The sequence below is a fragment of the Xenopus tropicalis genome, chromosome 4 (assembly GCF_000004195.4).
Source record: "Xenopus tropicalis strain Nigerian chromosome 4, UCB_Xtro_10.0, whole genome shotgun sequence".
NCBI lineage: Eukaryota > Metazoa > Chordata > Amphibia > Anura > Pipidae > Xenopus > Xenopus tropicalis.
In genome coordinates, this window is record NC_030680.2 from 14,688,788 (window position 1) to 14,715,862 (window position 27,075).

At 46.0% G+C, this 27,075-nt stretch overlaps 1 protein-coding gene across 9 annotated transcripts in view; it reads right to left on the reverse strand.

Moving 5' to 3' along the window:
- shank2 (SH3 and multiple ankyrin repeat domains 2) overlaps positions 1-27,075 on the reverse strand; it is a 310,238-nt gene that overhangs the window by 95,557 nt on the left and 187,606 nt on the right. The window contains exon 1 of one of the 9 annotated variants that reach the window (XM_031899738.1): positions 1,046-1,400. Coding sequence (XP_031755598.1) covers positions 1,046-1,112 — 67 coding nt within the window. The 5' untranslated portion in view covers positions 1,113-1,400. 9 annotated transcript variants of the gene reach the window in all.

A 27,075-nucleotide genomic window follows, 5' to 3' on the forward strand; every position in this document is an offset into this window, starting at 1 on the left:
TAAGGTCCCTATCCCATTCCCATCAGTCCCTGCCCCAGTGAGCTTACAATCTAAGGTCCCTATCCCATTCCCATCAGTCCCTGCCCCAGTGGAGCTTACAATCTAAGGTCCCTATCCCATTCCCATCAGTCCCTGCCCCAGTGAGCTTACAATCTAAGGTCCCTATCACATTCCCATCAGTCCCTGCCCCAGTGAGCTTACAATCTAAGGTCCCTATCACATTCCCATCAGTCCCTGCCCCAGTGAGCTTACAATCTAAGGTCCCTATCCCATTCCCATCAGTCCCTGCCCCAGTGAGCATACAATCTAAGGTCCCTATCACATTCTCATCAGTCCCTGCCCCAGTGAGCATACAATCTAAGGTCCCTATCCCATTCCCATCAGTCCCTGCCCCAGTGGAGCTTACAATCTAAGGTCCCTATCCCATTCCCATCAGTCCCTGCCCCAGTGAGCTTACAATCTAAGGTCCCTATCACATTCCCATCAGTCCCTGCCCCAGTAAGCTTACAATCTAAGGTCCCTATCCCATTCACACACACACACTATGCCCATACGCCGTTAATGCTTGCCTCGCACACACAGCTACCTCTCCCTTCTCCCAGTCTGCCCATTCGGCTCTGTGGCGTGGCGTCTGTATGCAAAAGCACGCGTGCAGGTGATTTAAATACAGAGAGTTCACCTGCGTGTCGGAACAAATCAGTCGCCAGACTCAACCACTGAGAGAGGAGATTTACTCGTCTCCTCTGGAAATCAAGGCACGAAAAGTAAGGGACACAAATCCTGCTCTTTTACAGGAAACAATGAGTGCATGTGAAAATATCATAAATGGATCTCAACAACCACTAACACATCTTGACAGTCTCTTTATGTCTCCAGAAATCACAATATGGCTATGGACAGAACACTTAAACAATGACAGACACACAAAACCCCTTCTGTCAACACAAAAGCACTTTTGTCATTTTGATGAGTCTTTACAAAATCCCTTCTGTCAACACAAAAGCACACTGTGCTGCACACGAAACACACACATGCCAGACAGTACCTCCGAAATGCACTTTCTTCTTAAATTTGGAACTCTCGGCCATAGTTTGCAATCTAGGTGTGACCATGGCACAGTCAGACGCTTCGCCTGCCCATTCCCGAAGAAGACGCCCCGCCGATCCCTCTCGTGTTATTTCATGCTGATTTTTCTTTTAATTATTATCTTGCTGTAAAGTTTGTTTTTTTTTAACCTCCAAATTACAGAATTGTAATCCAAGCGAGTACATAAGCTTTCCCAAAAAATAAACTGGATTTCAGACCCCAAAATTTTTTTTAAAAAAGTGTTTAAAAAACAAAACAAAAAAACCCCACGAAAGCCGGCTGGTTTTACACAAGTAGTAAGCTTGGAATAAGGAGTGCAGCCTTCTGAGCCCACTCTCTGTAGCAACGCGCTCTCTGCAGCAAGTTACCATGGAAATGCATCAGTCACCAGTCTAAATAAGTGCGGGTGAAGGACGACTGAAAACCTACAGCAATTACGCATGCCATTAGAAAGAAAAAGAAAATGATTCAATCCATCTATTGGAAACGTGGCACAGCAGAGTCTGATTTTCTGCCTTTCTTTCTTTTTTTTTTTTTACCTCAGAAATCCTTTATTTTTACCCGAGCCACTACTTTCCATTTTTTTTTTGCTCTTCACTTGCCACATTTAGGAGCCACAATACCTTTCATTTTCACTTTGGATTTGTCTATTATAAATATTAAGATGAACATATATTTATTTTCTGTTTTCTATTACCCCCTTGCTAGTTTTACTGGTTCAGTTTGCAGTTTCTGGATCTGGCCACGAGTTCTATACCACGCGGCCTCCCTACTGCCATTGGGTGTTTGGTACAAAACTGGTTAAAAGTCCAGACAGGTTGTTCGGACAGGTGACGTCAAGGGTGGAGCTGATAATGTCAGAGGCAGGACAGTGGCATTGAGGGGTGGCTTGTAACATCAGGGAGTGGGCTATGACGCAGCAGTCCGTGATTGGCCGACTGCATCATCAATCAGTCCAGAGTCAAACTTCTGAAATACGGACAGGTGTTACCAGTGTTGCCAGGTTGGTGTTTTTTCAACCAAATTGGGCTACTAATTTAAAGCCCTGGCGGGTTTCCAAAGTACAAACCCACCAAAGTACAGTTTTGGGCTATTTTTTGGAGCCTTGGTGGGTTTGTAGTTTGGAAACTAGCCAAAGTTTTTCCCCCCTAGTGTGCCTGTTCCAATGCATGCTGGGTAATGTAGTTTGTATCTAACAATTAGCCTACAGCTAGGATTAATATAAAACTACAATACCCAGCATGCAATTGGACAGTATAGTCAGAGGCTCCATTTTGTATTTCTTTTTGCTCTTTCAGGCTCAACCTGTCTGTTCCACAACCTGCTCCCTGCTCTATAGGGTGTGTGATTGTACCGTTACTTTCTACTGGGATGTGGGGCAGTTCTACACCCTGCTCCCTGCTCTATAGGGTGTGTGATTGTACTGTTACTTTCTGCTGGGATGTGGGGGCAGTTCTACACCCTGCTCCCTGCTCTATAGGGTATGTGATTGTACCGTTACTTTCTACTGGGATGTGGGGCAGTTCTACACCCTGCTCCCTGCTCTATAGGGTATGTGATTGTACTGTTACTTTCTACTGGGATGTGGGGGCAGTTCTACCCCCTGCTCCCTGCTCTATAGGGTATGTGATTGTACTGTTACTTTCTACTGGGATGTGGGGGCAGTTCTACCCCCTGCTCTATAGGGTATGTGATTGTACTGTTACTTTCTACTGGGATGTGGGGCAGTTATACCCCCTGCTCTATAGGGTATGTGATTGTACTGTTACTTTCTACTGGGATGTGGGGCAGTTATACCCCCTGCTCTATAGGGTATGTGATTGTACTGTTACTTTCTACTGGGATGTGGGGCAGTTATACCCCCTGCTCTATAGGGTATGTGATTGTACTGTTACTTTCTACTGGGATGTGGGGGCAGTTCTGCAGTTGAGCCTTAAGGTGGCCACACACGTGGCGATCTGACAATGTTTCGTGCGACCGAAACATCGTCAGATCCGCCACACACCGTCAGAGCTGAAACAGCAGATAAGAAGGTAGAAACAATAGGATTTCTACCTCCTTCTGCCGATTCAGCCCTGACGGCAGATTTTGATGTATATCATGTCTGGGGTTAATGCAAAATTCTGAATCTATTTTTGTAGTGACTTCCCAGCAGGACTGGGCACAGAGGGCAGGGATTATCAGCCATCCCAGTAACTGGGTAGTGATTATACACTTTAAAAGGACATGTTTTTTTCATTGCGCATATTGGGCTATTTTTGGGCTACTTTCAAAGTGGCTTTTGCCTAGTTTTGGGCTGGTTTTAGAACTGGCTAGTTTGGAAAAATAAATCTGGCAGCCCTTTGTGGCGCCCATATAGGCACCTGTGAGCCGAACCTAAGGCAGCCGCTTTAAAGGAACGGTTCAGTGTAAAAATGAAATTGTGCAAAATAAAAAACATTCGTAATATAGTTAGTTAGGCAAAAAATTTAATCTATAAAGGCTGGAGTGACCAGATGCCTAACAGAATAGCCAGAACACTACTTCCTGTTTTCAGCTCTCTAAGCTCTTAGTCAGTGACTTCAGGGGGCAGGCAGTGCCGGATTTCAACTTTGGGTGCCCTGAGGCCGCCCCCATTCTGCGCCACAGCCCCCGCATGCACGAACGTTCAAACTCCCATACAGAGCAGTTTGGAGAGGTCCCCATTGATAAATATGGGAGCAAATTTTCAAAATTTCACTTTTCAAAAATTTATGTCACCCTAGTCCTAGGCTTTTCCTCTGAGCCACCATTTTGTGTACGCCTCTGCCCATTCATTGGCTCATGTAACCTAGCATGTTTGGGTGTGAGCACAGTCCTCATACACGCAAAGGGCCAATGCCACATACTATTATACATATACATTTTTCAACACGGAGTTTTATTTATATGAAAGAGTGTACACTGTTTACATATGGGCTGTTTTATTTTACTTTTATTGTCCTGTGATGATCAGGGGTATAGTTTCCCTTTGAATAAGGGGATAAATGCTTATTTACTGCCTCTTAATTCAAATGATTCCATCAACAAAGATGAATGATGTTAGGTAAAACCAACTTTAAACACACAAGCATAAGGCAAAACAGCAGCTTGGTGTCACTGATACTGCCATACAGTGTAGAATTGCAATGTGTATTGTTTCAGGCTCATTGCTGTAGGTCGGACAGGCCTATACATGGCTCCCCCTAGTGGTCACATATAGCTCAATCTGTTGCAAATACTGCCGGTAGATACGTTTTAGGCCAGGGCCACACTCAATGGTTCCCAAAAGCTTTTTTGAGCGTAGGGGTGGATTTTTGGTCTGTGTTTATCTGCAGGGCGAGAATCCACTCCATGTAGCACTGGCCTTATATTGTCAGTATTATTTCATAAGACCTGAGCAATATGGTAGCTCTCACTATTATGGAAAAATGGCTTCGACAAGCAGACAAGGAAGGCTGTCAGTGCCTAGAAGAGATAGTGGTTGACACAGGAAGGGAGTGAAGAAACAAGGAGCAATAAACATATTTTCTGGATTGGCAAGCTCTCTATCCAAAATAGTTGCACCCTAGTAAGTACCTCTGCAGCTCACCCCTATTTCCAGGCCCATGTAAACAGGAAGATATAACCTCATACTGTGCCAGGGCCAAAACTAGGGGTAGGTAGTAGAGGCACGTGCCTAGGGCACAACTGTGGGGGGCGCTAAGCACGTACCCCTTCTGTAGCCCACACCTGATCGTTCCTTCACACATGGGTGGTGGTTGGGGGGGAACGAGGTGGTCGGCCAGGTCACCCACCAGTTTCGCCTGTGATGTACTGCTCTGTCTAAGGAAGATAATATGGCAGCCAGACCTGGAACTAAGTGTAAGTATAAGAGGTACATTGGGTGCAGGGTCGGACTGGTGGGTGCAGGGCCCACCGGGGCTCCCGCCCCAGGGGCCCTGCAGGTGCCCCCACAGGCCACGTCCCCTAGCCTGCTAACCCTCCCCCCCGCAGGGGCCCCCCTAACCCCCCGCAGGGTCTCTCACCCATGATGGGGGAAAAAGTTTAACGCTTCAGGGGAGGAACAGTCGGGCAGGGGGAGCACCAGCAAGGGTCAGATCTGGGCTGGGATTTTTCCCTGTGTCACGGCAGCCCTGTTTGACCCTGATTGGGTGTAGTGTTTGGGGGGCACAGATTGAGGAGGTGTGACTGGAGAGTGGCGGGGTTGAGGTTTGGCATGTAGACTTATTGGGGAGGAGGGAGTTTACAGTTAGGCAGGATGCCAGGCTAAGTAGTATTGCCATGGGTGCCAGTGCTACTTCTGTGGAAGCAAAAAACCATAACCTGTTTACAGTACAAAGGAGAGTTTATTACATTTTTGGCTTCAAATGCACAATTTTCTAGTAAAATATGGTCAGTAACCCTTCATACATATTAAACTTACAGATAAACCGATGTAGTTCTAGAGGTTTGGGTGAAAGGGATAAAAGTCTTATGCCCAGGATACTGGGTCCTAGGAATGACATATAAAAAGTCAAAACGACTTGCTAACAGGGGATGCTGGGAGTTTGACCATTCTGGCATAAACAGGCAGGAAAAAAGAACAGGAAAGATTTCTCCATTTTCATGAGGTAAAATGGTGCGCAATACATCATACACCCCAAAGTCATATAATACAGAAAGGTACTTCCCGGCAGTGACAGTGTATTGTGTATTGCACATAATAATAATAATAATAACATTCATATCCTGGAAGTGTAATGGCTTCGCTGAGCTTGGTGTGTCATAGTGACTTGTCAGCCTTCCCACAGCTTTAATTATGAAGAATAATGACATGTTGCCAGTCAAGCAGTCAAGTAACTAGTGGGCCACATATCAAAATACTTCTCAGTGCAACGGCACATGATCAGATTGTAAGCATTTTGCTGCCTGATTACCAGCTCGAGGGGCAGGCAGCAAAATGCCATTTCATCCCCATTGACCTAAAGGCACTTGCACGTCAGGCGACTATAATGCGGCAATGTGGCAGTCAGCATTTCTGCTCGATAATCACCTGCCAAGTCGATGGGACTTCCATTCAGGGCAATTATGAGCAGCCTGCTAAGCCTCCCACATTGGGGTCATCTAGACCAATACCCAATATATTAGAGTAAAGGGAAAATCATCCTTCTCGAGCTTGGGGTTCCCTAAAACAACGTTGCTCTGTACGCCTTTGTGAAATACCAGGAGTTAGGTTTTATTTTGTGTTTATCTCTCCGTGCCGAAGTACTTTACAAACCTCCGGGGGCAATTAGGGTATTTAGAATTTTCTGAAAGCAGAAAGAGATTAGTGCTCAGAGCCCCCTATCCATACAAAGCTTTGAGTCATCATTACACAAGAGACTGCCATTGTATCCGACATAAAGGGAATATTCTCTAAATGCAGAGGGCGGGTGGTTCTTATGTATTATTGTTGGGGGAAACAAATGACAGCAGTTACAAAAGCCTGATGCTACATCAGCCATGATGGGAGGTTTATAAGAAGTATGCTGGCAATCGGATAGGGTGGCTTATGCCCTGTGCTAATATGGCACTCAGACTAAAAAAATTGCCCTGCATTTAGGGGTCGGGCACAAACCGTTGTGACCCCGTGTCCAGGCGACAGACATGGAATTAAACTCATTACCTGCAAAGTCATGTCTGGCAGCAAGCACCGGCACACAACATCCAGCCCTAGGATAATGTAATGATAATAATTCCCATCTCTCTAAATGCTCACGTGGGAGGAATAACGACTTCCATTCTCTGGCGGCGCCTCGGAGTTCAGGCTCCTTATGGGCCACTTGAAAGTGCCTTTATGTGCTTTCCCTTTATAGGAACTGGAGCCAAAAAGACCCCGAATAATCCTCAATTGTTACAAAGCCTAAAGGGGATGTAAACCCACCTGTGCTGCTGGTTCAGGTTTTCAGAGCCAGCAAGGCAGAGAATTAAAAGGAAGAAATAGATACTGGTTTCAATAGCAATTACATTTATTTTAGTAAAACCGCTGAAAATGGGTAAGTTAATGTACCGGCATTTCTTTAGCTTTCTTTCCTTCTACGCTATACATGATTAACAAGTAGTATAGGTATGAGACCTGTTATCCAGAATGCTCGGGACCTGGGGTTTTCCGGATAAGGGATATTTCTGTAATTTGGATCTCCATAACTTGAGTCTGCTAAAAATCATTTAAATATTGAATAAACCCAATAGGCTAGTTAAGAGGTAATTATATCTTAGTTGGGATCGAGTACAGGTACTGTTTTATTATTACAGAGAAAAGGGAATCATTTAACCATGAAATAAACCCAATAGAACTGTTCTGCCCCAATAAGGGGTAATTATATCTTAGTTGGGATCAAGTACAGGTACTGTTTTATTATTACAGAGAAAAGGGAATCATTTAACCATTAAATAAACCCAATAGGACTGTTCTGCCCCCAATAAGGGGTAATTATATCTTAGTTGGGATCAAGTACAGGTACTGTTTTATTATTACAGAGAAAAGGGAATCATTTAACCATTAAATAAACCCAATAGGGCTGTTCTGCCCCCAATAAGGGGTAATTATATCTTAGTTGGGATCAAGTACAGGTACTGTTTTATTATTACAGAGAAAAGGGAATCATTTAACCATTAAATAAACCCAATAGGGCTGTTCTGCCCCCAATAAGAGGTAATTATATCTTAGTTGGGATCAAGTACAGGTACTGTTTTATTATTACAGAGAAAAGGGAATCATTTAACCATTAAATAAACCCAATAGGGCTGTTCTGCCCCCAATAAGAGGTAATTATATCTTAGTTGGGATCAATTACAGGTACTGTTTTATTATTACAGAAAAAAGGGAATCATTTAACCATTAAATAAACCTAATAGGGCTGTTCTGCCCCCAATAAGGGGTAATTATATCTTAGTTGGGATCAAGTACAGGTACTGTTTTATTATTACAGAGAAAAAGGAAATCGTTTTTAAAAATTAGAATTATTTGCTTATAATGGTGTCTATGGAAGGCCTTTCCGTAATTCGAAACTTTCTGGATAGTGGGTTTCCGGATAAGGGATCTCATACCTGTACCACTACCAGGTATAAGTACTACTATAATCAGGGGTCCATGGCCTAGGGGTCCTAAGGAGATTTAAAAGTTAAATGTGGGTTAGATGGGGTTTGGGAGGATCAGGGAATTATTTTTTTAGGGCATCATTCTACTTTCCCTTCTTGGAGCCCAATACTGGGCCATGTGAATCCTGATAAGCCCTGTTAACAAGTATTTACACGCCATATTTCCCTTGGTTTTAAAACTATGTGTAAACGTAACTGCTACTAAAAGCATTAACGGTCTGGCTGTTTATATTCCCTGTACTGCTGGTTCTGACTCATGAATCGACAGTGGAAGTCAGTCCTCCTCCACCTGGCTTCTGCAACATTATTCTATGAGTGAGAAGCTGAAGCGCAGAGGATAGAAACAATTAGACAACACTACTTTCGACGGCAATTACAATTTCACATAACTGTAAAACCGCTGAAACGTGTAACGAATGAATGTCGGGGAAATTGCTTAGAAGTGAAAGTGACTGACTCCCTAAGGTCAGAAATCAGACCTGAAAGAGTTGAATGGGAGGCGAATGGAGTAGAAAGACCCTACTGTTGTGTTATTAATATCTGTATATCATTGAAAAGGGTCACATATTTATATAAATGTTCACAGGTCCAAAAAGCATCAACACCCACTCTGACTAAGCTCTCTACCTAGGGTCGGGCTGTGGGCACCGCTAATATATCCGCCATTATAAGTGAACCCGAGCCGAACCTTGGCCTGGCAGGATCTCCCCCGATGTCACATATACGCATGAAACCTACGCCGTGGCTGCGTTACAGTGCATTCCGCCCACGGAAAATATGCATGAACATGGAGAGGATTTCCCAATTCGCTGGCTTCCAGCTCGGCTTTAGTATTTGATTTGAAACCATTCATTCAGGGCCAGACTGGCAAGGCAAAGCACTAGGGCTCTGACATGAGCTGAATGAATGAATCAAGCAATGGCGAATAGTTAGTAATAAGGTACATGCCTGCTATAAAAGAAATATTTAGAAAATATATACATTTTAGGGCTCATTTACCAAAGTAAAGCTGCACTCGTCCAAGGACCCATGTCTTGGGAGGTAGTTCAGCACTTCTATCACTTCTGGCGGAATTAATGTCACAAGCAGAGGAAGTGATGTTACGCGCACCCATACAACCAAGCGGCCTAGGGCGGCACTGAACCTAAATACAGTGCTGTATATATCAGTAAATATTGCCCTTTTACATCTTTTCACTTGAGCCGCCATTTTGTGATGGGCTGTGTGCTCCCAGGCACTGACAGGAAATAATGCAGCTCTAACTGTAACAGGAAGACAGAACGGTGTCCATTCATTGGCTGATGGGGCCTAGCATGTATGTGTGCCTTGGCTTGTTTGTGTGCACTGTGAATCCTATGATCCCAGGGGGCGGCCCTGAATACCTAAAATGGCAGTTTCCTATTTAGGATTACCCAATGGCACATACTACTAAATAAAAGGATATTTTTATGAAAATGGTTTATTTATATGAAGCAGAGTTTAACATATATGTTATTTATGTAGACACCTACATTATTTGGGGGGGGGGGGTATAGTTTTCCTTTAATAGTTATAGTTTAATAGTTATATTGTAAGGTTAAGGCTCTCACTATAGCAAGGAATTCAACATAATCAGTTGTTATTAACAAAATGACTAATGACAGGCTGCTTCAGGGAACCAGACAGAGTGCCCTGCGGGTAGCCCCTGCATGATAAGCAAATAGCTATGGGCAGACTACACCCCAGAAATAGGGCGGAGCTGCCTAACTGCCAGCAGATACCACTGCTCTGGACCCTATTCAGGTCACATGGTAAATCATATATTTATAAGTTATGGCTGTGCAAATGCACAGAGCTGCTGGTATAGTATATGTACAGTATACTAGAACATTATAAACCATAGATCAGTGCTGTCCAACTTCTACGGTGCCGAGGGCCGGAATTTCTCTAGCATACATGGTGGAGGGCCGCTAATGGAAGCCAGTTTTGACCACTCCCCTTTTTGAAACCACACCCACTTCAAACCACACCTATTTTATCACAATGGTGGTAGCACAGCAAAATCCCAAATGCTTGGTCCTTACTGTGGGGATATCAACCATCATTCATATGTGAAAGAATTATGTCATATTAAGATATACCCTTAAATTCCATATGCCTTCTCCTCCCCTGTGGATAGCACAGCAACCCCCAGTACATAATTACACACCTTAGGGACCATTTAATGGCTATTTCCAACTGCTAACAAACTCCCACAACAAACCCCTGCCAGGTTTACCTCCCACAAGCAGCATAGGGCAAGCAGAGTATGGCACACACAGGCAGCACTCTGCCTGTCCTACCCTGCCTGTGTGTGCCATACTCTGCCTTCCCTATGCTGCCTGTGTGTGCCATACTCTGCCTGCCCTACCCTGCCTGTGTGTGCAATACTCTGCCTGCCCTACCCTGCCTGTGTGTGCCATAGTCTGACTTCCCTATGCTGCCTCTGTGTGCCATACTCTGCCTGCCCTACCCTTCCTGTGTGTGCCATACCCTCCCTGACCTTTTCTGCCTGTGTGTGCCATACTCTACCTGCCCTATGCTGGCTGTATGTACCATACTCTGCCTACAGTACCTATGTCTGAGGTGTGAAGAAGTGAACAATGGGAGTGATTACAGTCTGAGCCTGAGGTGTGAACACTGCATAGGTTGAACAATGCAGGTATTAAAAGGTGTGAAAAACACAGGGGATTACATATTTAAACAATACAGAGGGATTACAGCCTGAATCTAAGGTGAGAACCATGCAGGGGGCCAGTTAATCACAGTACTGATACCATTTAATGCTTACTCAAAGGTAAGCCATCAAAGCAGCCAGACAGGTGGGGGGCCACACAGAGGGGGGTCGCGGGCCGCCAGTTGGACAGCACTGCCATAGATTATATTATATGGGAGGGAAATATTTCCCAGCACACAAGCCTATATGGCAAAATCTGTTATTTATGGAATATTGCGGCTGCCAGTCATGCCCTTCAGACTAGGACCCAGGGGCCCACCAGAAAACCTTAGACCACAGACCCACTCTCTAAACTATTTTCCTCCTTTCCCCACCCAACCTTTATTCTCCTAGCCTTTTTTATTTATAGTTAGCATCTATTCTTCCATTTATTTCTCCTCCTTTCTTTGTTCCCATTCAGAAATAGGGAATGACCATAGAGCAGGCCAAATGGTCAGGGGCAGGAGGGCCTACTGACACCTGGGCCCACCGGGAGTTTTCTTGGTATCCTGGTGGGCCAGTCCGACACTGCCTTCAGAGCGTAAAATCGACTAAGCGTTAAAAAAATTATTCTCTTTAGCTCTAAACACGTCTAATAGCCATTCATTATACTGCAATATACTTCAGGCATATTGGGCCCAAGCTCATCTTAAGAGGGAATGGTTAGTCTATTAGGGGTCACGCATCATTACTATTAAGATGTCTTCTCCTTGAAAGCTATATAAAAGCTTTAAAAGAATGATGGGATTTCAGCCAGATTGTAGTGGTTGGGTTTAACCATATGTGATGAGGGCAGATCATGTGTTATGGCCAAAATATATATATCATCCAAGCCAGCAATCACTTCCCAGTAGTGGCGCTGTCCTGCTACAGTCTATGGAAGATGCCTGGTCAGAAGTGGTACTGCAACTGGCAAAGCTATCAGAACTTGTTTTAAAAGGTAGGGAATATATTGTCATAAAATCCTTGCCCTTGAAACATTTAACCCTGAAGGGGAAGGGGGGGGGACCAGTAAAATGGAAGCGAGGAGCAAATAAATATTCTTAGCGCTAAAAGCTTTATAAATAATAGGTCCTGAGATCAATAACGCAGTGGCGCAGGGAGGTGCCAGTGATTATGCAGGAGGAGGAGCCTATAGAAATGCATATATTGCATATATAAGGGCCCTACCAAGTACAACCCCAGCCTTAGGGTGCCAGCTGCCCCCCTACATGAAGGAGCACGCTACTTGCTATGTCGCAAACTGTGGGAATGTCACCTGACCTGGTTATTTCACTCGCCCATCACAGGCAGCAATGGGGGGTATATTCCTGCATTTTTGCACCATGGATATAGTGAGCTAGAGACATGAGGGCAACATGCCTGCAAATACTAATGTAACAGAAACCCCAAAATGCCCACAAGTTTCTGGCCATAATGGGGGGGCTCTGGGATTCATTCGGCAAGTGTGGGGCAGGGTATGAATGTAAGCTGCAAAAAATAAGCACTATACACCCCGCTCTGTGCTTTGTACCCTTAGGTGCTTTCCGTATTCAGCCAAGGCCACCCACAGTAATCGGGAGGTGCCATATGGACCTCCTCTGGTGGCCAAAAAGTAAAACGGAGTAAAAAATACAAGTCATGCCCTGATTTGCCCAAGCCACGCCCTATTATGTCAAACCCTCACCCAGGATCCAGCCCAACCCTGCCCTGTCCACGCCCTGCAAGTACCACCTTTGCTTCTATTGGGGCACTCATGACCGTAAGGCCTGACTATAATAGCCCTTGTACCCAACTCACGTTTCCTAAAGGGGGCAATTTTTTACCCCCACTGGGCACACAGCACACTCTTGGCTTTGGTTCACATCCTAATCCTTTGGGCACAGGTGACGCACAGCACAAAGAGCCCTTTGAAGTGACAAGTCGCATCGGCCGGCCGGGCCCGCTCTACGCTCGGTGTCTGTCGCCATGAAGAACGGGCGGCCTAATAACTTAATTACAGCTTTCAAGATTTCCTTTTCACAAGTCTGTCTCCCTGACCTTGGGACTTTTCTTCTTATTCAATCACCGCGCAGCCCCAGCTTAATTGCTCTTATTTTCCTAAAGCAAAAGAAAATGGCTGATGAAATATTCGCTGTGCGTCCCGCAATTAGTTCTTCCCGTCGCATCACCAAAATATTCTAAAAATGTCTTAAACCCCCCCGAACTCCTCAGCTGCAAAGGAATATGTTATACACATAGCACCAGTGGGGCTCATTCACTCTAGTCTTTAAATGGCTAATTATTGCACAAAAACGCCACCATTTACGTCTTTCTCTTAAATATGACGCACCTTGTAGAGAACCCAGGGATTAATGTGGCGGTAGCTACAGGGCCCCCTTAAGGAACGCCTTCTTACGCCTACATTTTTTTAATTAGAAGCAATTTACATTTCCTTGGAGATTAATCAAAAATCACAATCCAGATTCACAATTGTGATTGTGTTTTTTGTTTTATACTGCCATTTAGTTATGACAAATCTGTCCCAAAATGGCAAAAATGTGTGTCTATGGGTGTTTTATTTTACGCCATATTTTTTTTTGGCAGTTTTACAAAAATATTCACCAATGGGGAAATGGCGATTTTTACCATGAACCCAGAGCCCACTGGGACTACCGCCTGGGGGCCCCCCACCCAATGTCAAATCCCCTTCCCCAGGGGCGTATTTAGGTCTGGTGCTGCCCTAGGCCACAGAAAATTTTAAGAAACGGGGAAAATTTAGTAAACGCATTATAGTCAATGGGCTTTTTTTTCACTGCTTTTTTCTGCCCAAATTGTATTAAAGTTAATGGGTTTTTTTGCTGTGTTTCTCTTATGCAAACTGCACTGAACTCAAGGGACACTTTTTTGCACAAATATTCACCAAAAAAATGTAGCCAATGGCAACACGGAATTTCACAGTGAATCCATGGCTGCCAAAAAAATGTCACTCATCACTAGCCATGACTTAATGCATTTGTGATTAACCCATCTGAGATTTTTCATAAATAGACGTAAGATCATAGTGGGGGGGGGGGGGAAACACAATTGTGGGGGAAAATCATGCAAATTTTGATAATTATGCCCCTTAGTCACTTTGCTGTTTCTCTGTAGAGATGATTGCAACTACATGGAGGTGCAATAAGGGAAACAGTAGGGGAGGGAGTGTTGGGGATAGGCCCACGTTTCCCCCCAGGCAGGCCCGGACTGGGATACAAAATAGGCCCTGGCATTCCCAGTACACAGAGGCCCAAACAGCCCCCCCAGCAGCCCAATAAATAGTGACTGTCTATGGCATCTTACAGCCCCCCTGGCATTCCCAGTACCCAGAGGCACAAACAGCCCCCCAGCAGCCCAATAAATAGTGACTGTCTATGGCATCTTACAGCCCCCCTGGCATTCCCAGTACCCAGAGGCACAAACAGCCCCCCAGCAGCCCAATAAATAGTGACTGTCTATGGCATCTTACAGCAGCCCCTCTGGCATTCCCAGTACCCAGAGGCACAAACAGCCCCCCCAGCCCAATAAATAGTGACTGTCTGTGGCACCTTACAGCCCCCCTGGCATTCCCAGTACCCAGAGGCACAAACAGCCCCCCAGCCCAATAAATAGTGAGTGTCTGTGGCACCTTACAGCCCCCCTGGCATTCCCAGTACCCAGAGGCACAAACAGCCCCCCCAGCCCAATAAATAGTGAGTGTCTGTGGCATCTTACAGCCCCCCCTGGCATTCCCAGTACCCAGAGGCACAAACAGCCCCCCCAGCCCAATAAATAGTGAGTGTCTGTGGCATCTTACAGCCCCCCCTGGCATTCCCAGTACCCAGAGGCACAAACAGCCCCCCAGCCCAATAAATAGTGACTGACTGTGGCACCTTACAGCCCCCCTGGCATTCCCAGTACCCAGAGGCACAAACAGCCCCCCCAGCCCAATAAATAGTGACTGACTGTGGCACCTTACAGCCCCCCTGGCATTCCCAGTACCCAGAGGCACAAACAGCCCCCCCAGCCCAGTAAATAGTGACTGTCTGTGGCACCTTACAGCAGCCCCTCTGGCATTTGCCAGACCCACAGATTGCCAGTCCGGGCCTGACCCCCGGTTCAATGAGCCTCATTCACATGTACAGACAATAGTATCCTGATAAACAGGCAGAGGAAGAACTCGAGTGGCTCCATGACGTCTTCTTGAATATGGTGGCAGAAACATAAAAGTAGGTAGTGACGCCTTTCCCTGGGGCTCATATGGTGAACTCAGGGAAGTACCATCCATCTTGGGCGCAATACCGAGGGTACTTGAGCAGAATGGGATTTGAGGATAACATCTGTGTTCTTTGTGTGCCTCTCCATCTTGCGCGGCTGTGATGTATGTGATTCGTTCACGTATCTGGTCACATATGTCCTCTCTGCGCTTCCATCTGCTGAAAAATACCCTTGTGGCTTCCAACACGTGTAGCAGACAATCCCTCCAGCTTGGCCATTTCCCCAACAAAGTTAGCATAGGATGAATGTGGCTTAGCCGCTAACGAGGGGTGGATTTAATACAAGGCCCTCTCAGTGCAATATTGTGTAACCTCACTCATATACACTCACTGTGTAATATTCCATCCTAATTCTATACCAATAAACATTTTTTTTTGTGGTTTTGCGGTTATTTAGATTTTTATTCAGCAGCTTTCCAGTTTGGAACGCCAGCAGTTATTTGGTTGCTAGGGTCATGAGTATCTTAGCAACCAGGCAGTGGTTTGAATAAGAGACCGGAATATGAACAGGAAGAATACTAATAGTATTGTAGCCTCACAGAGCAACAGTTGTTTGGCTGCCAGGGTCAGTGACCCCCATTTGAAAGCTGGAAAGATGTGGAAGAGGAAGGAAATAATTTAAACACTATAAAAAAAAACAGATAATGAAGACCAATTGCAGTGTTGCTAGGAACAGGGCATTCTATAACATACAGGTATGGGACCTGTTACCCAGAATGGTCAGGCCTTGGGGTTCTCTGGATAAGGGATCTTTCCCCAATTTGGATCCTCATACCTTAAGTCAGCTAATTAAACCCAATATGGGAGACAGGCTTTCCGTAATTCGGAGCTTTCTGGATATCAGGTTTCTGGATAATGGATCCCATACCTGTACTGTTTTATTATGACAGAATTACATGATTAAAAAATGGAGTCTATAGGAGATGGCCTTTCTGTATATTTAGAGCTTTCTGAATAATGGGTTTCCAGATAACGGATCCAATACCTGTACTAATAGTTAATTTAAAGGTTAACCACCCATTTATGACTATGGGGCCAATGCCAGAGGGTGCATCAGAGCAAATGTAACAGTGGAAGTTACTGGGTCAAACCATTTTTCAAACATAAATGGAAACAACGTTTTAGTTTGACCTAAACTGGGCCCCTCTGCACCCTGTAGGCCCCTCTGTAGGATCTGATATAACATATATATATATATACTGCACATTGGTCAGTTTGATAAGTCGTGGCTCATTAGGGCCATTGAAGGCGGCTCAGGGAAAATGTGCAACCCTAGCAGTTCAGATGCACCACTTTTAGCTCTAAAGGTCTGCTCATTGGGCGAGCTCACCAAGCAAGCGGATCTTCTCCAAATATGTCCACCTAAGGCCCCAGGGCCAAACAATCAAATTGAAATGGTGGGTATATGGACTGCCAGACTGAGCACCGCATCAACGAGCCAAACAGTCCCCGATCGGACGTAAAATCAAACCTGCCTGATCGAGATTTGGCCAATTTTAGGCCAGATATTGGTCAGATAGGCCAGTGGGGGTGTCCATACATGGGTAAATAAGCTGCCGGATCGGTCTGAAAGACCCAAATCGGCAAGTGAAATCTTCCCGTGTTTTGCCACCTTAACCTCAGATTGCTTCTAAGGTGTCGCCTTCCCATGGTCAGTGTGTACCACCACTAATATCTCACCGCCCCAAGGTAAGTATTGTCTAGTCACCTGACTGCCTGCAAAGTAACTGTAAGGGTCCAGATCCAGGAGTTGAAGGTGGGGGCCCTAAAAGCACTTCCCTGTGCCTGGGGCCCCATTTAGTCTTTATCTGGGTCTTCATTCAAGGTGCCAGTAGCTCCAGGGTACCCCAACGTTTGCATACAAACCCCTTTGGGCTTACTCAATGGAGCACCAAGAGATGCAACACTTTCCTGTCCACTTTTGAGTATCTGCAGATGGATCTGGTTGCAGCATTTAGTAATCCATTGTGGCCAATCAGGAATTATCTTTGAGCAGGCTGGTGCAGTTGAAACACTAAAAGCCCATACCTGATTGGCTGCTATGGGGTACTACCCTGGTTCAACCACATGCTACACAGGCCTGAAGGAAACACTACAGACTGTATCTGGCCTCCGTGTCCCACAGTCCCTAATAAGAAGAGACACATCCCTATATATTTATACGTATAGAGAGGGAGGGTGAGATATAAAACATTTTCATGCACGATTTTATCACTGACTATAAAACAGATACATAAACTCCCGAGTAAGGTGAATAAACACGGGATAAATAAATCCCCCCCGAACCTTTGCAAAAGGCACAGGGGGCTGATCCAGCATAAATCACTAAACGTTTCCACGGTTTTGGCTTTAGGAACAAGAAGGAACCAACAGAAGCCACGTGGGAGGGGGAGTGGGTGCACCATATTTTATGCTAATTATCTCCTGGTCTATTTTTTTTTTTTTTTCCCCTAAGCTGATTTTGATAAATATATGCCACGTATATCAGGGGAACATATTGTCAGTGCGCTGCTCAGGCTGCTGTGCTTTGGTCTCCATACTCCAAGTCAGGGCCTGGGGATTCTGTAATGGGCCACTTATTTAGCCCAAAGACTTAGATAGATATGAGCCAGGCTGATGGAAAACGGAGGAGGTTGGTCAATCCAGCGTAGGTCTATTGTCCACTGGCCATAATACCTTCCCCGTGATTGATCCCTTGTTTAACCTCATGCCCAGGCTACTGTGGACTCAATGGTCAACTTTGAGAATAAGGAGGTCATTTTTTTGTTACAATCCAAGGAATATCTACGACAGCCAATGATTTTTCTCCCTACATTGTCCACCAATCTGCTGCCCCAATTCCCCCAACCCCCAGGTGGCCATCGCTTCCATCTGGGAACCTGTGTATTAAGGGGTGCAGGAGAAAGTAAAACCAAAATGCTATCTATTTTATCAGCTGCCTGGAAGCTTTCAGAAGATTCACTACTCCAGAGGGTCAGGAGATGGCAAAAAGGGCATCTGCCCCCATCCCCCAGCCTGAGATGAGCCTCTGGGGGGCAGGGGCGGCCAAGCCGACCGGGCACCCTAGGCAACCCGGTCGGCCAACTCTGCCCACCTCCCCGCCCCCCGAGCGGCGCATGCGCGCCAAAGCACAGGAGGAGGAGCAGGGGGGGCGGTGCGATTAGATCGGTCATTGCCTCCACCGCTAATGACAAGCGGCAGAGGCAATGACAAAGTAGCACTAGGGGTAGGCAGGAGCGGTACCTGCCTGGCGCCCCCCAATCATTGCGCCCTAGGCAGCTGCCTCTTCTGCCTACCCCTAGTTCCGGCCCTGCTGGGGGGACATATGTCCAAGATTTCCAACCTGAATCCCTCCAACTTGCACCTTCAAACACCCTTCAGCTGACAGCAGTTCTCCCACATAAGGAGTGGGGTCCCATACATTTGTGTAATATTTGGGCCCGCCATACCATTAAGTACAGATATGGGACCCCTTATCCGGAAACCGATTACCCAGAAAGTTCTGAATTACAGGAAGGCCATCTCCCATAGACTCCATTGTAATCAAATAATTCACATTTTTAAAAATTATTCCCTTTTTCTCTGTAATAATAAAACAGTACCTGTACTTGATCCCAACTAAGATATAATTACCCCTTATTGGGGCAGAACAGCCCTATTGGGTTTATTTAATGGTTAAATGATTCCCTTTTCTCTGTAATAATAAAACAGTACCTGTACTTGATCCCAACTAAGATATAATTACCCCTTATTGGGGGCAGAACAGTCCTATTGGGTTTATTTAATGGTTAAATGATTCCCTTTTCTCTGTAATAATAAAACAGTACCTGTACTTGATCCCAACTAAGATATAATTACCCCTTATTGGGGGCAGAACAGCCCTATTGGGTTTATTTAATGGTTAAATGATTCCCTTTTCTCTGTAATAATAAAACAGTACCTGTACTTGATCCCAACTAAGATATAATTACCCCTTATTGGGGGCAGAACAGTCCTATTGGGTTTATTTAATGGTTAAATGATTCCCTTTTCTCTGTAATAATAAAACAGTACCTGTACTTGATCCCAACTAAGATATAATTACCCCTTATTGGGGGCAGAACAGCCCTATTGGGTTTATTTAATGGTTAAATGATTCCCTTTTCTCTGTAATAATAAAACAGTACCTGTACTTGATCCCAACTAAGATATAATTACCCCTTATTGGAGGCAAAACAATCCTATTGGGTTTAATTACTGTTTAAATATTTTTTTGGTAGACTTAAGCTAGGGGATCCGAATTACGGAAAGACCCCTTATCCGGAAAACCCCAGGTCCTGAGCATTCTGGATAACGGGTCCCATACCTGTAGTATATATTTGTTTCTAAGGTTCCCAGGATAACCATGACCTGTGCTGCCGGTACCATCCCACCGCCGGCTCATACCACACATGGAGGGTATGTAGGAACCGGGCCGATCCGTTCCCAAGGCTCCAGGAAAGCTTTTCTTGCATCTGCTCTGAGAATAAACCCTCCCTACATCCCTGTAACACTTTGTTCTGGAATGTAACTGCTTAGCACAGTTAAATGATGCCTACCAGACTAAAATAGCACAGCATATTATTCCAAATAACAAGCAAGCCGCGGGAGCGCTGTATGAGTGTCAGAAATGCACAGCATGGAGAGGAAATCTAGCAGCCGAGGAAGCCGGCACTGACAACACTGTGTATAGGGCCCTTCACTTGTGCCACAGGGTGGCTTATACTGCCTGCTTCCAACATCCAGCTGTCGGTTAACTAAAGCTCCCAGCAGCCCCTGACAGTCATTGCTAAGGATGTCTGACTTCTAGTCGCTGCAGGTGTCCCAACATTTAGGCCATGTCACCTGTTCCACCACAATCATGCCATGTTATGCCAAGACATGGAAAACCATACCCACTTCTTGGTAAGCTCAATCCTTTTGTGGCTGACAATTTAAGACTGCCCTCTCCAAATAGGAATCCACTGTTGGTCAACTAAAGCTCCCAGCAACCCCTGCCAATCATGGTCCTCTAGTTGCTGCAGATGTCCCCTGTTCCACCCCGATCATGCCATATTATGCCAAGACATGCCAAACATCACCCACTACTTGGTAACCTCATTCCTATTGGGGCTAACACTTACAATACTGTCCTGTCTGAATGGGAATCCACTGTTGGTCAACTAAAGCTCCCAGCAACCCCTGCCAATCATTGTACTTTGGTCCTCTAGTTGCTGCAGATATCCCCTGTTCCACCCCGATCATGCCATGTTATGCCAAGACATGCCAAACATCACCCACTACTTGGTAACCTCATTCCTATTGGGGCTAACACTTTCAATACTGTCCTGCCTGAATGGGAATCCACTGTTGGTCAACTAAAGCTCCCAGCAACCCCTGCCAATCATGGTCCTCTAGTTGCTGCAGATGTCCCCTGTTCCACCCCAATCATGCCATGTTATGCCAAGACATGCCAAACATCACCCACTACTTGGTAACCTCATTCCTATTGGGGCCAACACTTTCAATACTGTCCTGCCTGAATGGGAATCCACTGTTGGTCAACTAAAGCACCCAGCACCCTTGACAGCCATTGCTAAGGATGTCGGACTTGGGTCCTTTAGTTCCTGCAGATGTCCTAACATTTAGGTCATGCCCCCTATTCTACCCCGGTCATGTCAAGACCCACTAAACCTCACCCACTTCTTGGTAAGCTCAGTCCTTTTGGGGGCCACAATTCAAGACAGCCCTGTTGAGACCTGTGGTTGATTGAACCCCTTAAGGAGGGATGTCCACCTTGTGTCCTTCAATTGTGGTGTTGTTATTTTATCATAATGACAATTTCCACTTAACAAAATTGGTTAGTTTTATGCATTCTGGGAAGTGGGCGCAGAGCCCTGAGATTTTTATATGGCACCCTAGCAGTGATAGGCTTGCCCAAAATTACAGGAGATCCTCTATCTCAACAAAGGACCCTAAAACTGGGCTGCCGGGACACTGGGAAAAATCCCGGTGCACCCCAGCCCTAATGGGTCCCAGCGGCCCAGACCCGACCCTTAAATTTACGCGGGGGGAAGCCCCGGTGGGCCCTGCACCCCCCCTCCAGTCCAACAGTCCAACCCTGCCCTAAACTGATGACTGTTTAGGATACACCTAGACCCCCAACTGATATTGTTCCCATCAGGTATTACCTGGGCATAAGGAAAAAGACACATAAAGATGCCCCTCATCGCCCTCCCCTGCCCCAGATGCCGCTGGCTGTTCTACAGGGCTGTAATTCCGATCAAGACGCTACAATCAAACCATCAGCACATAAATCCCCATGACAACACGGAACTACAAATGGCCAGACTCGGGAGGAGACTCGTCACTAGGAAACATTTATATTCCCAGCCTGAACAAATACTCATCCTTGACATCTGACGACTATTTACGGGAAATAGAAGAAGAAGAAGAAAAAATAAAAACACCCTGACATTGTATAACAGAGAAGCGGGAATCCACACAAATTATTCCGAGGCATTAACGGATAAGTAAAAGGTCTTTGGGTTCTGAATTCATAAATCCTGGTCCAGAACATTCCTGATAACCGGTGGCATAAAGGGCCTTCTAGTGCCCATCAGAGAAACAACATGGAGAGCTTCTCAATTTCCACCATGGAAAATTTCCTTCTGGCTATTTCTGACTCCTGAATTTAGGTCTGTTAATCAGTCAGCATCAGCTACATTGCTTCTTGAGTCAGAACCAGCAGTGCAGAGAATATAGAAAGTCATACAGATACTGCTTCCAGCAGCAATTACATTTACAAAACGTAAAAACCATTCATCATTCTTAATTAATGTATATGGGGATAGTTGCTTAGAATTATATTGACTTTCATTGTGCAAAACCGAATGGCACAGACATAATACAAGTTATTCCACTCACTAATAATGTTGCACAGGCAAATATTCTGCAGGACGGCTCCTGGTAGGAAAGAGATCTGGCCTATAGAATAAAGCTTATTAGCTGTAGAGAAGACAGGGGACTAAATGAACCTGCAGCACAAATTAAATTATCAAACTGCAGGGGAATTGTACAGATGTCTCTGCAGAAAGCAAGGCTGCTGCCCCCACATCAGCGCCTATTCATGCACCTGGTATTAAAGGCAGGAATATATTGTAAACAGGATTTCCAACACAACCCCCCCCCCCCAATATATTATTTCTCTCTCCCCAAGGTCCCTGACTAATTCTGCATTCCATAACACATCAATCCACCTTTATTCATTCCATCTATTTCTATGGGCCTTTCTTTGTGCATATACTCCATAATAAGTTTATAGATATATAGAAACATTGGGGTAAATCTCCCCCTAACTGGCCTTCAGGCTGGGCCCCCTTAGCCCATAACAAGGTTACAGATATATAGAAACATTGGGGTAACAGCCACCCTGCTATAGTTCCAGGGGTACCCAGGGCACAAATATCCACTCACCCCAAATCCCCCCCTAACTGGCCTTCAGGCTGGGCCCCCTTAGCCCATAACAAGGTTACAGATATATAGAAACATTGGGGTAACAGTCACCCTGCTATAGTTCCAGGGGTACCCAGGGCACAAATAAGCACTCACCCCAAATCCCCCCCTAACTAGCCCTCAGGCTGGGCCCCCTTAGCCCATAACAAGGTTACAGATATATAGAAACATTGGGGTAACAGTCACCCTGCTATAGTTCCAGGGGTACCCAGGGCACAAATAAGCACTCACCCCAAATCCCCCCCTAACTGGCCCTCAGGCTGGGCCCCCTTAGCCCATAACAAGGTTACAGATATATAGAAACACTGGGGTAACAGTCACCCTGCTATAGTTCCAGGGGTACCCAGGGCACAAATAAGAACTCGCCCCAAATCCCCCCCTGACTGGCCTTCAGGCTGGGCCCCCTTAGCCCATAACAAGGTTACAGATATATAGAAACATTGGGGTAACAGTCACCCTGCTATAGTTCCAGGGGTACCCAGGGCACAAATAAGCACTCACCCCAAATCTCCCCCTAACTGGCCTTCAGGCTGGGCCCCCTTAGCCCATAACAAGGTTACAGATATATAGAAACATTGGGGTAACAGTCACCCCGCTATAGTTCCAGGGGTACCCAGGGCACAAATGAGCACTCACCCCAAATCCCCCCCTAACTGGCCTTCAGGCTGGGCCCCCTTAGCCCATAACAAGGTTACAGATAGATAGAAACATTGGGGTAACAGTCACCCCGCTATAGTTCCAGGGGTACCCAGGGAACAAATAAGCACTCACCCCAAATCCCCCCCTAACTGGCCTTCAGGCTGGGCCCCCTTAGCCCATAACAAGGTTACAGATATATAGAAACATTAGGGTAACAGTCACCCCGCTATAGTTCCAGGGGTACCCCGGGCACATATAAGTATTGAGACTAAATCTTACTATAAGTGATTTTGCCCAATGAATTACTCATAGAGAAATATTAGTGCAACAAGAAGCTGCTTGCATGGTCTCCATCATCTGATTAGTGTTACCATAGCAACATTAAATAAACTGCTATATAAATATATTTGGGTTTATAATAACTGACTATAACCCCCACCCACAAGAATGTCACTATGATGTCACTATGATGTCAGTTTTACTTGCTGGAGGGCCCCCTAACTGACTATTAGTATTACTACTAATTATGTTGCTATTTATGGTACAAGGAAACCTGCACACATTCATGTCTATATTAAGGTTATGGGAAAATCTAGTCTTTTTATATCTTGTATTTTTGTCTTATATTATACCGTCTGTATACTGTAAAGTATGCCAGTATGGCAGCTCCCACTGACCCACAACCGTGCCCATAACCGCTGTGTATTTCTGGTGGTACCATAGCAGCCTGCGGGGAATGGATGGATCCAGTGTCAGACTGGAGTATATGGGGGCCACCACTCAAGGGTTCACTACCCCAGCCATAGAGTCATCCACCCCTGTTGTGAACCCCCCCAAACCATCCCACCATAAACCTACCCCCAGTCTCCAGTCTGACACTGGGTGGATCAGGGGCAATCGGGGGTAAGTATGGGAGCTGTACACTGTGGAAGCAGAGACAGGGGGGCTTTAGGCCGAGTAGGGTACTGGAATATACCTGCCGGGTAGCGAATAAGTCTATGTGTCTTTACACACTCCCCTGTGCCCTGGGTCATACTGGGCCACTGGGAAAAAACCCGGTTGGCCCAGACCACACCCCTGTCACCTTGGGGGGTGAGGTGCCCCGGGGCGGCAGCACCGGTGGGCCCTTCACCCCCAAGTCCAACCCTGCCTGTACCCCAACCTATACACTGTGACTGGTGCACTGAATTCATTCAATACCGACACTATATATCAGGGGTGCCCATGACGTCGATCACAGTCCACCAGTCGATCCCCCGTGGATTTCTGGTGGGCTGCGTCTAAGCCGGGGGATGCAGAAATGCAGCGGTGCATTTATTGGGTATGCGTACATACGCTGCTTTGCGCACATACGTGGGGAGGAGTCAAAGGTAGATTGCCGGGGGAAACAGTCTGGGCACCCCTGCTATAAATGATTTAAAGCAATTATGATGTCATAGAGGCCTTAAAAAGCCCTTGATGGGTCAAGCTGCTTATACAATGATAATAATCTCATATTTTGCCCCCCCCAACATGGGAAAAATTGGCCCTGATCTACTCAGTTACCCCCAGATCTACCTGAAGCCCAGCCCACTTCCAGGTCACGCATTTGATCACTATCAGGTCTGTTCCACCCAACAAGGACAATGGAAGGGGGGGGATATATAGGTATGTTCTACTGAGGATGGAAACTGATTATTTGGGGGGGCAATATGAAGGAATACAGAAGGCAGCCTTGCCGAGCCCTGTAGCACAAGGAATCCTGCACGCGATGCTGCCAGTGATTCTATAGATAGGCCGGCACCGGGGGGGAGGAGGCTGCCATCCTCGGGTGGGTGGGTGGCAGCGAGACGAGGCTGGGAGCAGTAGGTTGCCCTGATTACGTACTGAGGGATGTTGGCAATTTATAGAAGGAGGAATGACACAGGGAAGGAACGCAGATGGACAGGGCGCAGTCTGGCAGGATGTGCCAACGCCGACAAGCAAACTGCCGTCTGGAGCCCTCAGCGAGGAATTGTGGGTAGCGCCGGGTCAGTGTAAGCTCCCACAGCACGGCCCTGACCACTAGCAATGACACTGCTGCTGCTACATGTGAGCTCATCTGGCCAGAAAGCAAGGCTTGCTTGGATTAAAGGGGAAGTATACCCCCTACTCAACATGTAGGGTTACCACCTGGCCAGTATTTTACAGCCCCAGTCGGTAAGATAGCAGCTGAGGCTGGGGCTGGCATTACTAAATTGCTGGTAAATTCATATTAAACTTTAATATAATAACTATTCCTTCTGTTACCAACCCGCCACTTATCTTACCCTAGCCTGCCCCATTCTACTCTCCTAGCTCTGATGGATTAACTAAATCCTCACCAGATTCAAGGCATGATTCCCAAACTTGATGTCATAACCCCACCATTACAAATTTACCATTAAATCTGTTAAACCAGCACAAACCTTAGCTGGTAATTTGCCGGCTAGGCTGGTAAAATACCACCTGGGTGGCATCCCTAGGTGAAGGAGGGGTTGTTTATACAGGGCTCATTACCTCTAGTTAAACCAAGCTAATTTCAGACTAAATGTAAAAGCAAAACCACGCTCCGTTGCTCCAGGCCTGTGCACCCCCACCACATTTAGCCGCCCCCACGCGGTAATGACAGACAGAGAGCCTGGTCAGCTTGTTAGGCAGATGTTACAGCACTGTGATGTTTTCTACAGATAAAAACTAAAACTGCCGGCTGGGCTTAAATCACTGGCAGCTTCCCAAACAGACAATGATGGGATTTGCTCCAAAATCACAAAAGTACAAAGATTAGTATCGGATGGTGCAGACTGCGGTAGCCCCAAATGGCTCTGCCACCACCCAAAGTTTAGAGGAGTGATGGGAGAATTCTCATTGCCTATAAAACAGTGATAAAAGTACCCGCATTACATTCCTGCAGTCACTGATGTATAAAGGTGGCTTTGTTTTCTACTTACACAGCGCCATCTACTGGGCCAACAGCAGAAGTCATCTTGCAGGGAACCCAGAGATACACACAGACCCCGGGAAATCATTTTACTATTCTTAAACAGTTCAGTCGGTTGATAAATAATGAAATAGATCAGAGCTTAGTGAAGATATGCCCTAATGCCCTATATTTAGTAGAGTTTATATATGTGGTGCAAATGTATAAATAGGGCCCTGTGCTGGATTAGAGTTTGGATTAGAGATATGTTGGATATATATATGGAATATATATATTATCCCCCCACTGCTACTATAGGCACCATCTCTCCCTACTATACCTGCTATCCCACAGCCCCAGTCCCTTCCCAGAGGCTATTATCCCCCCACTGCTACTATAGGCACCATCTCTCCCTACTATACCTGCTATCCCACAGCCCCAGTCCCTTCCCAGAGGCTATTATCCCCCCACTGCTACTATAGGCACCGTCTCTCCCTACTATACCTGCTATCCCACAGCCCCAGTCCCTTCCCAGAGGCTATTATCCCCCCACTGCTACTATAGGCACCATCTCTCCCTACTATACCTGCTATCCCACAGCCCCAGTCCCTTCCCAGAGGCTATTATCCCCCCACTGCTACTATAGGCACCATCTCTCCCTACTATACCTGCTATCCCACAGCCCGAGTCCCTTCCCAGAGGCTATTATCCCACTGCTACTATAGGCACCATCTCTCCCTACTATACCTGCTATCCCACAGCCCCAGTCCCTTCCCAGAGGCTATTATCCCCCCACTGCTACTATAGGCACCATC